Source organism: Panthera uncia, chromosome E1 (assembly GCF_023721935.1).
Source record: "Panthera uncia isolate 11264 chromosome E1, Puncia_PCG_1.0, whole genome shotgun sequence".
NCBI classification, from domain to species: Eukaryota; Metazoa; Chordata; class Mammalia; order Carnivora; family Felidae; genus Panthera; species Panthera uncia.
The window spans coordinates 31,630,221-31,645,443 of record NC_064814.1 but is presented as its reverse complement, the minus strand read 5'-3'; the positions used below and the strand labels follow the sequence as shown (position 1 = coordinate 31,645,443).

At 43.3% G+C, this 15,223-nt stretch overlaps 1 protein-coding gene across 7 annotated transcripts in view; it reads left to right on the top strand.

The window, feature by feature from the left end:
- TEX14 (testis expressed 14, intercellular bridge forming factor) overlaps positions 1–15,223 on the top strand; it is a 122,159-nt gene that overhangs the window by 77,938 nt on the left and 28,998 nt on the right. For 5 of the 7 annotated variants that reach the window (XM_049637758.1, XM_049637759.1, XM_049637762.1 and 2 more), the window contains 6 exons: positions 4,066–4,217; positions 5,631–5,821; positions 6,450–6,600; positions 8,176–9,077; positions 12,626–12,732; positions 15,003–15,091. In XM_049637758.1, coding sequence (XP_049493715.1) covers positions 4,066–4,217; positions 5,631–5,821; positions 6,450–6,600; positions 8,176–9,077; positions 12,626–12,732; positions 15,003–15,091 — 1,592 coding nt within the window. Of the gene's footprint in view, positions 1–4,065; positions 4,218–5,630; positions 5,822–6,449; positions 6,601–8,175; positions 9,078–12,625; positions 12,733–14,673; positions 14,800–15,002; positions 15,092–15,223 lie in introns of all 7 variants that reach the window. The other 2 variants (XM_049637764.1, XM_049637761.1) reach the window with 2 other exon arrangements.

The following is a 15,223-nucleotide window of genomic DNA, read 5'->3' as shown; positions in this document are numbered from 1 at the left end:
TGGTGGATGGCATTCATTTCCTTGTTGGCAAGAGTCAAAGTCCTCCAGAGAGTTGGGGGCATGTGCCATCTCCTGCCCCTAGGTTCTGGAAGGCAGAGGATCTCCTCTGTGCTTCTGTGCTGCCTTCTGCCTTCTGAGCCTCAGCCCGTTGTTGGTTCTGCTCTGCTGTGAAGCTTGAGCCACTGGGCAGAGCTCATGATCAGACCTGCCTATGTTGGCTTATCCTTGCCCCCACCAACCCACCAATCACTGAAGCTTTGTTTCGGAGGCTCTCTGCTGGTCATTCCTTCTTGCATACCCTCTAATGTTTTTCTCACTATGTGAAAAGCTCTATGAGGGCAGGGATTTCCGTTTTTTTCTTTAAATGTTTTGTTTATTTTTGAGACAGACAGAGAGAGCATGAGCAGGGGAGGGGCAGAGAGAGAAAGGGAGACACAGAACCTGAAGCAGGCTCCAGGCTTCAAACTGTCAGTACAGAAACCAATGCAGGGCTCAGACCCACGAACTAGGAGATCATGACCTGAACAGAAGTCAGAAGTTTAACCCGCTGAGCCACCCAGGTGCTCCAGGGATTTCCATTTTATCCATTGCTGTATCTCAAATGCCTAGAGCAGGCCTTCATGTGGTGGGCACTCCGCATATGTTTTTTGAATGAATGAAACAGAAAGTCTTGCTTCCCAAACCACGCATGCCCTTAGTCCTTTAAGGGGGGAATTGGTTGTGTTTGGCTCTGTGGACCTTGGTGGAGAGTTTTTATTTTATCCTAAGAACATTGGGATGCTTGAAGGGCTTTATTTATTTATTTATTTATTTATTTAGCGGATGGTGTCATGGATGATTGACAGGCTAAGATCCTTCTCGTTCCTACATGTGAAGAAGGGGCTGAGAGGAGACAGGAGAGAGGCAGGGAAGCAGTTAGGGTGTAACTGTAGTACTTGTCCACATGAGAACTGGTAGAGGCCAGACAGCTGTCCCCAGTTGAGCTGCACAGCCTTGGATCAAGTCCATTCTCAGTTCCAGTGAAAACCTTTCAGTGTCTCCCCCATTGCCTACATGATTTAAGTCCAGGCACTTTGCAGGGTGTGGAAGCCTTCCAACGTGAGGCTCTACCCACAGTGCCAACCTTCTCACTTCCCATTCCCTGCTTGGCCCTCCAAAGCCTCTTTCAGTATAGGCCACCTCTCAGTGAATAACTTGCCTGTTTATCCTTTAAATTTTCCTCAGGCACGGTCTCTCACCACACCCGTGAAGCCTGTACTGAAGTTCTGGTCCCTGAGTACTTAGCATATTCCTTTCCTCTACAGCTATGTGTCTGTCCCACCAGATGGTGACCTTTGAGAGGGCAGGAAGGGTGCATGTTCATTTTCAGCTCAGGACCTGTCATGTAGTAAGTCCTCGGTATTTGTTGGTTAAGTGAACAGATGAGTGTAGATGATGGGAAAACTCGAAATTGTTCAGAATGGGATTGGTCACTTTGGCTATGTGCTCAGCAGCAGTGAAAGCTAAGGCGTTTGGACATTTTTGTCTTCCATAACAAAGGCTTTTCAGGAAGTCTGTGAAAGAATACAATCTATTTGCTGGTGATGGAGCACCATCTGTTGTTTACATGGAGGTATAACAGTTTCTTCTGCCTGAGCTCTCTGTAGAAATGTGAATCCTAGAGTGAACTAGAACTTTGGAGATGCCCCAGCCCAATCTTGTCTTTTACAGATGAGGAAACCAAGGCCCAGAGAGGTGAAGAGCTGGTCTGAAGTTACCCAGCTATGGCTACAACCAAGTGGTAGAGGACGTTTCCTGGCTATCAGGAGAGAATGGATCAGAGGTTGAGGATAGGAAGCCCAACTAGGAGGCCACTGTGTAGGGTGTGGTGGTGACTACAGAATCAGAATAGAAGTGAAAAATGTGAGATGCATTGAGAAGCTGGTGTTCATAAATTGGTCAAATGAGGGGCTGGGAGATAACTGAGTAGGAAGGTGTGTGTTTCCTTTTGGGTTTGCTGACCTCAGAATGGAATTTCAGGCAGAAATGTCAGTCAGCAAGCAGTTACAGCCACAACGGCACATCCTTCTTTGACAGCTGATAACATGAGCTGGGATCCAAGAATCCAAAATAGCTTTCAATTCCACGTTTATTTTTGGAAACATTTTATTTGTTGAATGTCATTGTCAAGGGTAACACTCCATCTCATGGTATGAAAATGACAGAGCAGTTTTTCTTATTCTTCAACTCCTTCTTAATGGAATCTTTAGAGCTGGGATTGACCTTTGCAAGTGGTATCACATAGCTGTAGCCAAATGTAATTTTAATGATGTCAGAGCTGAAGCTTAGAAAAATAACTGCCCCAGAATGATAGCCAGAAAAGAAGCGCCACCCCCCACCCCCCTACGACTAGCTTTAACAGAGAGGAAAGGAGGATTATAGGAGAAGAAGGTGAGTGGAAGTAAAAGAGAAAGGATATAAATACTGGTTGTAAGTGACTTACCCTTATCTGAACCTTAGATAAGCCTAAGAGGTCTGAGAATGTAGTGAGTGTTTCCCTTGGAGAATCAGCCTGTGAAGTGAAGAGCCAAACATACTAGGTCTTCAGAGTATATCTCTGGTGGGAAAACACTCCATTGCTTTTCCTGTGATATTGGCATGCTTGTATGCTGTTCACATTATACTAGGCCACATCTAACTATTTAGCAATACAACCAAAAAGTCAATACCAGCTTTCATTTCATGATTTCCTGAACTCACTGCCATCTACCAAAAGCTCTGCTGGAAGAAATATTATTTAGGGAGGTTTGCTCAAAGTCCAAGAAGCCCATCCCATCCTCAAATCTGGCCTTCACCAGACCAGCAAAGAACTTCTGGTCACTTGCTTTAAAAAAAATTTTTTTAATGTTTATTTTTGAGGTGGGGGGAGGGACAGAGCATGAGTGGGGGAAGGGTCAGGGAAAGACGGAGACACAGAATCCAAAGCAGGCTCCAGGCTCTGAGCTGTCAGCACAGAGCCCAATGCAGGGCTTGAACTCATAAGCTGTGAGATCATGACCTGAGCCGAAGTCGGATGTTTAACCGACTGAGCCACACAGGTGCCTCAAAAACTTAATTCTTAACTTAGCAGTCCTCAGTCTTTACCAAATGCCTACCATAACATTCATATTAATAACTTACTTGCATAGTGCTTTATGGCTCAGAGTGTTCTCCACATGCAAGGTCTCATTAGATTTTCATGACACCTGTAGATGGAAGTGGGCGCTAACTTCACCCTGAGGACTCTTGTTGGCTCAGCAGATATTGAGGATGCTATGAGTTAGTTCTCAAGGAGTCTAGTTGGGACCCAGTTGAGTTTTTCAAACACATCAGTGAACCTTTGAGTGATGAACTGAAAGGACTTGTTCCCAAGAGGGCAGAGTTCAGAAGAGAAGCAATCACAGGAATTGGAGGAGTCCCACAAGGGACTTTGATAAAGCAGATGGAGCTTGAGGGGGGTCTTGACAGAGTCTTAAGTAGGCATTGAGGCCCTCATGTAAGTTTAGAGATACATGATATAAAAGACAGATAAGGTGCCTCTTCTCATGGAGCTGACTCTAGCAGAGGGGAGACAGATAATAAACAGTAAGTAAATGAACAAAACTTCAGATAATATGTGCTCTGAAGCCAATAAAACAGGACTACAGGTGGTCAGGGAAGGCCTTTCTGAAGAGGTAATTTTCAAGCTAATACCTTTCTTATAAGAAGCAGCCAGTCAAGCTAGGATCTCTGGGCAGAGCATGGCATGCAGAAGAAGCCAGTTTCCAGTGCAAAGACCTGAAATGGTGATGTACTTGGCATGCCGGAGAAACTCAAAGAGAGCCCCCGTGACTTGAGTGAGAGAGAGCCAGATGAGGTTGAGGGTGGGCAGGGCCCACTCAGGTAGGTTGAAACAGCAGGCAGCGAGGGTTAGCTTAGGGTCTAGCTGGGTTTCTAGAAGCTCAAGGAGGTTGCCAGTCTTCAGAGGTAGATGTTTCACAGAGGTACTGTGTGATGGTCATGATGATCCTTTAAGACATGAGCCTGACCTTGTGTTTCCTTCTGTAGCCAGGATGGACGTGTACACAGGGACCTGACTCGAGTGCCCCTCCCAACCCAGCTGTACAACTGGGCTGCCCCGGAGGTGATCTTAGAGAAGGCAGCCACAGTGAAGTCGGACATCTACAGCTTTTCTATGATCATACAGGAGATTTTAACAGGTAGATCCAAGAGCACATTCACTATGACCAGAGTCTCTACTCTTAGGTTGGGTTTTTTTCTTTTTTTTCACAAGAGTTACTTTTATGAAAATTCAGAACATAGGAAAAAGAGATTTCTTCACGGAAACTTCTTTGTACTTAATAGAAGATATGAGGTGATTGTCCAGAAATCTGTTTTGACTTGTTCTTTGAGACTCAGCAAAGCCAACCTATCCTCCTATTAGTGGTGATGCATTTAATCCAAGCAAAGTTGTTTTTTTTTTTTTAATGTTTATTTATTTATTTATTTATTTATTTTATTATTTTAAAAAAAATTTTTTTTTCAACGTTTTTTATTTATTTTTGGGACAGAGAGAGACAGAGCATGAACGGGGGAGGGGCAGAGAGAGAGGGAGACACAGAATCGAAAACAGGCTCCAGGCTCCGAGCCATCAGCCCAGAGCCTGATGTGGGGCTCGAACTCATGGACCGCGAGATCATGACCTGGCTGAAGTCGGATGCTTAACCGACTGCGCCACCCAGGCGCCCCAATGTTTATTTATTTTTGAGAAAGAGAGCGCGTGAGAAGGGGAGGAGCAGAGAGAAAGGGGGACAGAGGATCCGAAGTCGGTTCCACGCTGACAGCAGCAAGCCTGATGGGCCTGGACTCACGAGCTGTGAGATCATGACCTGAGCCAAAGTCAGGCGCTCAATCGACTAAGCCACCCGGGTGCCCCAATCCAAACAAAGTTTTTAAACTGAATATTGCTGTCAGTGCTTAGGGGTCTCTGTGAGGTGCCCTTTAAGAACTTGTAAATGAGGGGAAAAGACTGGCCTCTGAGAAATAAACTATGAAACCAAACACACCTAGAGTTCAATGTGTATATAAGCAGTGTCACCTGACAGATATGGAAGCCATTCAATCCTTCAAGACCCTAATGCTAAGGAAGTGATCACATATCTGAAGATAGAAGGAATCTTTCAAGAGAGGGCGCACACACACACACACACACACACACACACAGTAAAACCACATTCACTGAGGAGGTGAGTGTTCCCTCTCATTTAGCAGTGTTTACAGTCTGAGAGGCAAAACCACACCTTCCATGAGAGGAGTGCATTGAGCTGCCCATCCTGATGCCATGAAACATTTCCTGTGGTCTCCAGGTCTGCCAGCAGGGAGCCCACATGTACATAATTCTGACAGTGCTTGTTCCTGTCTCCGTAGCAGGGATTTCCCTGGTAAATGGGTAAAGTGGTTTCTTGTCTATGACTGGTCATCCAGATAGTTTTTTCTATAAAGAGAAATTAATGTTTAAAGGGGTTGAGTGACTTAACTAAGGTTACCCCAATTACCCAATTTTACATGATTTCTTCTGTTTTTAAAACATGATTTCTTTATGTTACTTTTTCCTGTGACCTTTTCTTTACCAGATAACATACCCTGGAATGGCTTAGATGGCTCAGTTATTAAAGAAGCCATAGTCTTGGGAAATTATTTAGAAGCTGATGTAAGGCTTCCAAAACCTTATTATGATATTGTTAAGTCAGGCATCCAGGTCAAGCAGAAAGACCGAACTATGAACCTTCAAGATATCCGGTACATTTTGAAGAACGACTTAAAGGTAAGCTCTGAAGCTGTTAGGACTTTATTTCTGCTTACTCGTCACAGAGGCATAGGGGGTTAGAGACAAGGAAGAAGCTAGTTGAAAGAAGTTTTGGAAATCCTCATTTCATCATATCCTTTCTGTGCTCCCAAGAAAAGGAGCTGCTAGCTGCTTCACTTGGTTAGGGCAGCAGGAAATTGATGAGGGGGGCTGGAGAAGGTTGGCACATAGTAGAGGTATCCTGTAGGCACATAATGCTATTCAGTGACTGGAAGCTATTGTTATTATTTAAAAAATATTAGGGGTGCCTGGGTGGCTTAGTTGGTTGAACGTCTGACTCTTGATTTGGCTCAGGTCATGATCCCAGGGTCATGGGATAGAGCCCCATGTCTGGCTCCTTGCTGAACGGAGATTAAGATTCCCACCCCCCCCCCATCTCACCCTCTGCCCCTCACTCCTGCTCATGCTATCTCTCTAAAATTAAAAAAATATATATCAGTAATAACAATGAATTAGCCAGTTTGGATTACAGTCAGTCTACCCAACAGGAAGAAGAAGTTTATTTGATACCTAGACCTGCTTAAAAAATACTAGTGACATTCAGATAATTGCAAATATGTCCTTGATGATATTTCCCTTATTATAGGATTTTCTCGGAGCCCAGAGAACTCAGCCAACTGAGAGCCCCAAGATGCAGAGATATGAACTCCATCCTGATGTCAATGTTTGTCTAGGACTGATGTCAGAACATTTGAAAGAGACCCCTAACTTGGAAATAAAAGAGCTAAAGGAAACGGGTATGGCCTTAACCCACAGGTTAAGCATTAATTGACATGAATGGGTTCCAAGAGTTGCAGGCTACAACTAATCAACTCCTCCAGACTGTACACATCACTTACACTGGGAAAAGATTGATGCCTTCAAGAAAAATCAAGATCCTTGAAATTACTAAGTTAAATATTTTTGACTCCAGAACTAAGCAGTAACAGCCAGTTTATTTCTAGTATGATTATTCTTAGGAATTTATTTAATTGCTTCACAAATAAAAACGGTGATTTTTTAAAAAGTTAATTTCATTTTGAGAGAGAGGGAGAGAGAGAGAATCTCAAGCAGGCAGAGCCCGACATAGGGCTCAATATTATGAACTGTGAGATTATGACCTGAGCCAAAATCAAGAGTCAGATGCTTAACTGACTGAGCCAGCCAGGCATCCCCCAAAATGGTGATTTTTATATTTAAAACTATTATCTGTTCATTATAGAAAACTTGAAATCATACAAAGAAGAAAATTACTTATTTTAATTCTGCCACTTAGAAATAATTTGTTAATATTTTAGTGTTTCCCTCCAAGCTTTTCATATAGTTTTATAGCTTTGTTCGTACATTTAGAAATCTTAGGGGCACTTGGGTGGCTCAGTCGGTTGAGTGTCTGACTTCAGCTCAGGTCATGATCTCGCAGTCAGTGAGTTTGAGCCCCGCATTGGGCTCTGTGCTGACAGCTCAGAGCTTGGAACCTGCTTTTGGATTCTGTCCCCCTCTCTTTCTGCTTCTTCCCCGCTCGTGCTCTGTTCTGTCTCTCAAAAATGAATAAATGTTAAAAAAAAAAACGAAATCTTAGAATGCAGAGCTGAAAAGGACCTTGCAGTCATCTGGGTTAATATCCTCATATTCCAGATGAGAACACTAAAGTTGAGAGAGGTTATGGCTTGCTCAGGATTCCAGAACTTACTAAAGAGCTGGAATCCAGGCCAAGTGACCATTCTTTCTGCCTCTCTTTGGACAGGGCTGGAGGCCTCCAGAATGACCTCCCACAAGCTTTCATTACTTTGGCTCCTCCATCCCATTCTCTGGGAGCTGTATACCATCAACCAGAGGTGATGGGTGATCAGTTCTAGTGGTATTTTTTGAATTAATTATTCTTCCCATTATGTAGTGGCTTCTCGAGCAGTGTCTTGGCTACTTTTATCAGATGCTCGCCAAGAGCATAACTTTAACTGACATGAATATTCAAACTCCTGTGTGTGTAAAGAAAGCTATGAATTTAGTTTTTAAGATTCAGGGGCCTGTAATTTGCATGTCCTGATAGTTAGGCATGTTTTGAACACATTGTAACTTAAGCTTAGAACATTTTCCCCAGGGTTTGACCCCTCCCCAATTTTCTACCTCAACTCATGTCAAAATGGGAATTTTCATCTCTTAGAAATACTCCCTCACCTTCTGGGAGCGTATCTTGTAGTCTTCCACACCTGGGAAGGGAATGGGAAACTAAAAAGTTTCTTTCTCCATTCTCATATTGCTGGAGCAACATGCTAAGGCTGCTAAGTTGCTGCATGTGATCACTTTAATCCGTTGCATGTTGCCACTCTTTCCAGCAGGCAGTCGGCTTCATTCACCCACGGAGAAAGCAACACCAGATCCTCAGGTCCTAGATCCAGGTCTGATGGCCAAGGAGACTCAGAACCGAGATGCTGCTTCTCCTGCCTGCTCTGTGATGGAAGAGGACGCCAGGGGGCCCAGCCCAGGTCAGGCTAGCCTCTGCAGCTTTGAAATCAATGAAATCTACTCAGGCTGCCTGGACAGGGGAGATAACACGAAGGAGGAGCCCCCAGGAACTGATTCATCTGTTGTGGGAGCTGGACCAAGCCAAGCAGATGAACTAAAGTCCATGGAAGAAGAGTTGGAAAAGATGGAGAGAGAAGCATGCTGTTTTTATGATGAGGACGAGAGCTCTTCAGAAGCTGACACAGAGCTCTCCTTTGAGGACTGGGATTGGCAAAATGGTTCTCTTAGTTCACCCAGCCTACCTGAGCTAGCCAGAGAAGCCAAGGGCAATGGGAGCAATAGGTGCATGACCGAGGAGTACATCAGTAAGTGTGTGCTGAATCTGAAGATTTCACAGACATTAATGTACCAGAATGCCGATTTGCTGAGGAATACTGAACAGAAAATTGATAAACTTGAGATGATACAAAAGGGGCAGGAGGAGTACAGGTCTTTGTGGGCTTCTTCAAGAGAGTTTACAAACATTTATGACTCACCTTCAGCCTTGGGCCCCCCAGCTTCCACCTATGTTCCACCTGTCATGCAGCTGCCAAGAGGCCAGCAGCTGGACCCCAGTGGCAATTGCCAAACCCTGACAAGATCTTCCATGGTGAGAGACTTTCAAGGAGGACATTTTGGCAAAAGGTCCAGGAAAAGAAGTGACTGTGGCTGGAAACCTGTCATCCAAGTCTCTGAAGAAAGCACTGGGGATCAGTCAGAGAAGAGCCATCAGGTACAGCTAAGTGGGAGGCAGGGCAGCGTGAGCAGGATCTGGAACATGATTCAGCATAGCCCCTAATCCATGTGAAAGGACTAACCTAAATACAACCAACTCATAGTGGGGTCCTCTTGGCTTTGGGAAATAAGGCCTCTAGGATGGAATTCCAAGGTAGATACTCTTCATCTCTCATTCCAAACCCAACATACAGCCCATGTTCTTTGTAATCCATGCATCAGATTGAACTATTTGAAATTGCTGTCTTATAGGTCAAAATATTCAAGTATTGACAGTTATACGTGGTTCAACTTACTAAATATGGTATCTTGGGCCGGTATTAATCCCCATTCTAAATTGTTTAGTCACTCATTTACTCACTCATTCAATAAACATTTATAGAGCCAGAGGCTATGCATTAGACTCTGGGATATGATGATGCATGACCCACAGACTCTACCTATGAGTAGCCCCAGTATGGGACAGATGGACCTGGCCATCAAAGAAGACACCTCAAAGAAGGTGAGAAGATACCATGGGAGCTGGCTTGGCAGGTGTAGCTTGAGGCTTAGTGAGGTTGTAGCTCTTCCATGAGCTCCTTAAGGACAGGGTCTGTGTCTTACTCATTCTGTGTCCTAGCAAGGGTGCCTGGCACATAGTAGGTACTTGGCAAATGGTCACTGAGGGAATGAATAAATGAATGAGTCTGAACAAGTTCACACATGGAATGCTGGCTGCCTCTTGAACCAGGATTTTAGAGATGGATCAACCCCATCATTTTACAGAGTATGAAGCTCAAGTTCAGTGCCTTAAACTTCCTAATGTCCAGGTGTTACAGAGGTGGGGTTGAGGTAGGAGAGGTCAGCCTCATTTAGAAGGAGGACTTTTTACTGAAATTATTTAGAATTGCTGGCCTGCAGTGATAAAAACCTGGCCAGCTTTTAGTGGGTTTTATTATAGTTTAAAAATTCTCTACCTGTAGTACATCCTTTAATTGCCTGCACAGGGCAGACAGCAACCCTCGCCACCCCCCCCCCCCACCTTACTACACTACTGCCAAGGCTCACAATTGATTAGGGGCAGATTTCTTCACTCCTAGTTTAGTGTTCTTTCACTGTGCCCTGCTGAATGTCAGACTTCAGTCCTCACTTAAAACATTTGGAAAAGTGTTGGCATTTTTTTTTTTTTTGTATAAAAAGAAGGCACAAAGAACTTACTTAGACTCTAATTTCTGTTTATGTTGAAATTTCAAATTTATTAGAAAACTATTAGAAATAAGTTTTCTTGGTGCTCCTGGGTAGCTCAGTTTGTTGAGCATCCTACTGTTGGTTTTGGCTCAGGTCATGATCCCAGGGTCATGGGATTGAGCCCTCTGTCAGGCTCCATGCTGAGTGTGGAGCCTACTTAAGATTCTCTTCTTGCTCTCTCTCTCTCTCTCACTCTCACTCTCTCACTCCCTCTCTCCTCTCTTCCCCTCCTTCTCTCTCCTATCCCCCCTCCCTCATCCACCTCCCCTGCCAGCCATCTCTCTCTCTCTGTCTCTCTCTCTCTCAAATAATAATAATAAAAAGGTTCCTTGTATGTTATGTTTTGGTTATTTATCACTATGTAATAACAGCAACAAAAACCCAAACTTCGTGGCTTAAAACAATAATTTATTTCTCACAATTCTGTGGGTCAGAAATATGACAGGGCTTACCTGGTGATTCTCTCTGTGTGACATGGGCTGGGATCACTCTCCTGACTGTATTCAGCTGGAGGCTGGGATAGGCAAGAAGGTTCAAGGCCTCATTGGCATGCCTGGTGCCTTGGCCTCCTCCAAGCGGCCCCTCTCTGCACTTGGCTTCTCATCATCCAATAAATAATCTCATCCAAGCTTCTCTACAGCATGGCAGCTGCCTTCCCAAGTGAAAGCTGAAACTGCTAAGCCTCTTTAAAAACTAGTCCCAGGGGCGCCTGGGTGGCGCAGTCGGTTAAGCGTCCGACTTCAGCCAGGTCACGATCTCGCGGTCCGTGAGTTCGAGCCCCGCGTCAGGCTCTGGGCTGATGGCTCGGAGCCTGGAGCCTGTTTCCGATTCTGTGTCTCCCTCTCTCTCTGCCCCTCCCCCGTTCATGCTCTGTCTCTCTCTGTCCCCCCCCAAAAAAACAAAAAAAAAACAAAAAAAACGTTGAAAAAAAAATAAAAACCAGTCCCAGCCCTAGGACAGTATTACTGCTGCTACTTTCTGTTGGTCAAAGCCGCAAGGCCAGCCCAGATTCAAGAGGAGGGAAATAGGTTCCAGCTATCTTGTGGCAGTGTGGACAACAAGGGAAGGAATTCATGGCAAGCCTCATTGAAAACCATCTACTAATACATATGACTATGGATAAAACAATTGTACCATATTGAATTTTTCTTTAAAAAATTTACCCTGCTTTTCTAGCATAATCACGGAATAAGGCATTTCCATCTAAATGGATTTTTCAGTTAATTGAAATCCATTAATTTATCAGTTCTTAAATTTTTAATCATACTAAATGGAAACATTACAAACTTCCCATTATCCTAAATACCTATTTTGAATATATTCTAATCTTTCCTTGGTGACCATGACATTTTTCAGAACATCTGTTACTTGATGCTCCATGATAAAGTTGTTGCCCTTAGCCCCTGCTAAGGAATCTTCTCCCCCACACAGAGTCCTCTGGAGCTCATACTTTAGGGAGCTTATGATCATTTTTGCACATCCTCTCACTTTTAGGCATCTTGATGTCATCCCAAAATACCACATTTGTTGTCTCAATTTGCCGAAGGTTAGGAAGTACAATGAACTAAGTTTGTTAAACTTGGAATGAGCAGATCCAAAATTCTCTCTTTGGGATAAAATATACAGTGTTTAATTTACTTTTTTTTTTTTTTTTAGATAGAGAACATGAGTGGGGGAGAAGGGCAGAGGGAGAGACAGACACAGAGAATCTTAAGCAGGCTCCGTGTGGAGCCTGAGGCAGGGCTGGATCTCACGACCCTGGGATCATGACCTGAGCTGAAATCAAGAGTCGGACACTCAACTGACTGAGCCATACAGGCGCCTGTGATTTAATTTACTTCTATTTCCAAGTATTGTAGCTTTTATTTTAGTGTGCTTTATTTTCATAGCATCCTCACTGGTGGACTCAGATAGATACTACATCCCAGTTTTATGGATGAGGAAACTGAAGCACAAGACTTTCTTAGGTTATTCTGAGTAAGGGTGTGACTAGAACCCAGGGCCCCGGTTTCCTGCCACAAAGATTGCTGCCTCAATAATAATATAGGGGGAAGTTTTGGGATTTTTGATGTCTGTTTTGTCTGCTTATTCTTCACTTGCTCCCAGTCTGGATTGGGTTGTTGGGGGCCAGCTTCTCTATGTAAAAGACCTCCACGCAATATATGAGTTATTAGGTATGAAACATGAAAAGGGAAATCATCTTAGTAGGTTCAATTATTTCTGCACATTTAGCAAGAATGGCTTGAAAAATAGAATGTGAGAGTGAAGAGAAGAGGAATTCCTTCATCAAAGCACTGAAACATGTCTACTCTTTTTAAGCTGCCAACTTTTAGTGGACCTGGAAAACAGGGCACAAGTGAACAATCGCAGCCCTCTCAAGGAGCCAAGCACAGTTTGGAAAGAAACAGGAGCCCAAATACCAGCAGGTGGGTTAACATTTTGTTCTTAGACTCTCATGTGACCCCAAAACCACTTAATGATCTTCATGTGTCTTGTCACAAAGAGACTGTGAGTGATGAAAAACAGTAACACAGAAACAGATCTTGGCAGGTTTTCTCCTTTGAATGAGTGGAAGGAGCTGTGTAACGGGAACTTGTAGGAGAAAACATCAAAGGTAAAGGACCTGCAGGTTAATCAGAATTCATCATTTATCAAAAGCAAAGCACCTTGCCTTTCCAAAGCTACCAAAATTGTTTTTCTTATAAAAAGAGATGCCAGGTACCCCATTTGCCAGTGCTCCAGAAACCAAACTGTTTGGAAACCAGGGTTGTTCAAAATAAACATCCCTGACGTCGGAGCAGGGTTGAACAATACAACTGTTAACCATGCAGCTTCTGATTTCCAGCCAAATCAATGAAATGAATTGGCTTCAGCACATATCACAGGAAGGAGAGCATATGTGTACAGTGAGTTTTTAAGAACTTATGTAAAACATTTTATTTTGCATAGGGGCGATTATTAAAGGGCCAATAAGTGTGTTTCAAGATAGACTAGTCCATCAATTTCAGTTTTTCTTTTCTGTGGTTAAATGATTTTAATCGTGGTTTTGAAGTCAGTTCTGGAAAGAAGTAACTTTTTGTTTCTTTTCCAGTGTTGACTGAGACTAGCAACAAGAGTTTGCTGTTCCTTTCATGTTGGTAAATGTGTTCACTAAGGGAGTATCAAGGAGAATACCCAGACTTAGTTCAGTGTATGTTACCTTTACAAAGAGAATTACTGGAGAACCAACTAACTGGCACCAAAGGGGTTAGAGCTCACATCATTGAGAGAAGCAGATGCGGTGACAGTATAGGCATTAGGTGGTAAATCAAAGCCCCTATTCACCGTGTTCCCCCCAAAAAACAAAAAAACAGACCAAAGAAAAGTTTGACATTTTGCTGCCAATCCACCTAGTCTTTTTATATCTTTTTTAGATATAAAATTATAATGACGTGTAAACATATATAGGTACTTTTATATGCTGATTTTTTCCCCTTACATTAGAACAAGAGCATTATCTCACATTATTGGAAAACCTTCTGTGAACTCATAATTGTTGGATTTCCCCCATTGTTGAATTTTAGGTTGTGTTATTTTTTTGTCCATTTTGAATAGGGCCACAGTGACTTGTCAGTGCAACTGTTTCTGCACTTTGGAATTATGTCCTTGATGGATTGCCAGAAGTAGAGTTACTAGGTGAAGGGTTTAAACATTTTAAAGATAACTTGATAGCTGCTGTCAGATTGCTCTTTAAAGAAGCCAATCAGATTTGACCTTTCTAATTCAGTCTCTCTGCTTTCTGGTCCAGCAGGGAAGTAGGGCATTCAGGATAACAAGGAATTCATATATATGCCACAAGTCACACATTTTCAAAGGGTTAGTTTAATAGATGATAAGATACATATATAATCATGGATATGTAGAGGAAAAGAGATTCCCTTGTTTTTCAGATGAGGAAACCTTTGTACAGAGAGATTAAAGTGTGCCAAAGGCAGGCAGCTAGTTAGTGGTGGGTAGGGTCTGGAGCTCAGTGAAACTAAGCTGAAGATCTCTGAATGTTCTTCAGGTTCCCTGGTGCCTTAAGACCATGCTTACAATTGTTAGTTATTGTGCTATCACTGATATGCAGGTGGGCCTGTTATAAAAGAATTCTGAACAAAGGGTAGGAACAGTTACTGAACCATCACCTGTGTTCTGTGGCATTGTTGGGGTCGGGGGCTCTGCAATAGCTCAGGGACTAGAAGTCTGTCTACTGAAACTGTGTTTCAATTGTGGGGTTTCTTCTACCTCTGAAAAATTTTCAAGAGTACTTTTAGAATCATGAAATCTGAATTTGGAAACTGAAAAAAACCTCAGAGGTCTTCTAGCCCAGTCCTTTCATTTCCTAGCCAGGGAAGGTCTAAAGAGTCTAGTGCCCGAACCAAGTTGACTCAGCTTAATAGTGTAGTTTTCCCTGTGCCAAGCCACCTGAAGGGACCTCTGGTGTCATCCAGCCCTGGCCAGGCCTCTACTAGGTAAGGAGTCTTGCTGTCGGAATGCTGGGGAGTCTGACACTCTCTGGTGGCAGGCAGGAGTCAGTGCAACCCCAGGAATGGCTCTGAGAGTAAAGGATGGTCCGGGTGGGCTGGAGCTGCAGGGCTCAGGGTTGTGTCAGGAACTTGAGCAAACTACTATATTTGTGTCTACCCTGTTCCCCCCCCCCCTTTATTTAATTTAGGATCAGTGTGGAATCTGTGTCTTCTGAAATCTGTCATACAAAGTTAAGAAATAACGAAGATGATGGAGAGGTACACTTAAAATGGAAATGTGAGTAAAACATCCTAAGTTCTGTTGGGCAAAATGAAATTTAAAGTATATTTCTAACCTGCTTGTTATCTCTAAGTACATAGCCAGTATTGCACCAGCCTCCCACATTCTTTTCTACTGTTGGATCATTCC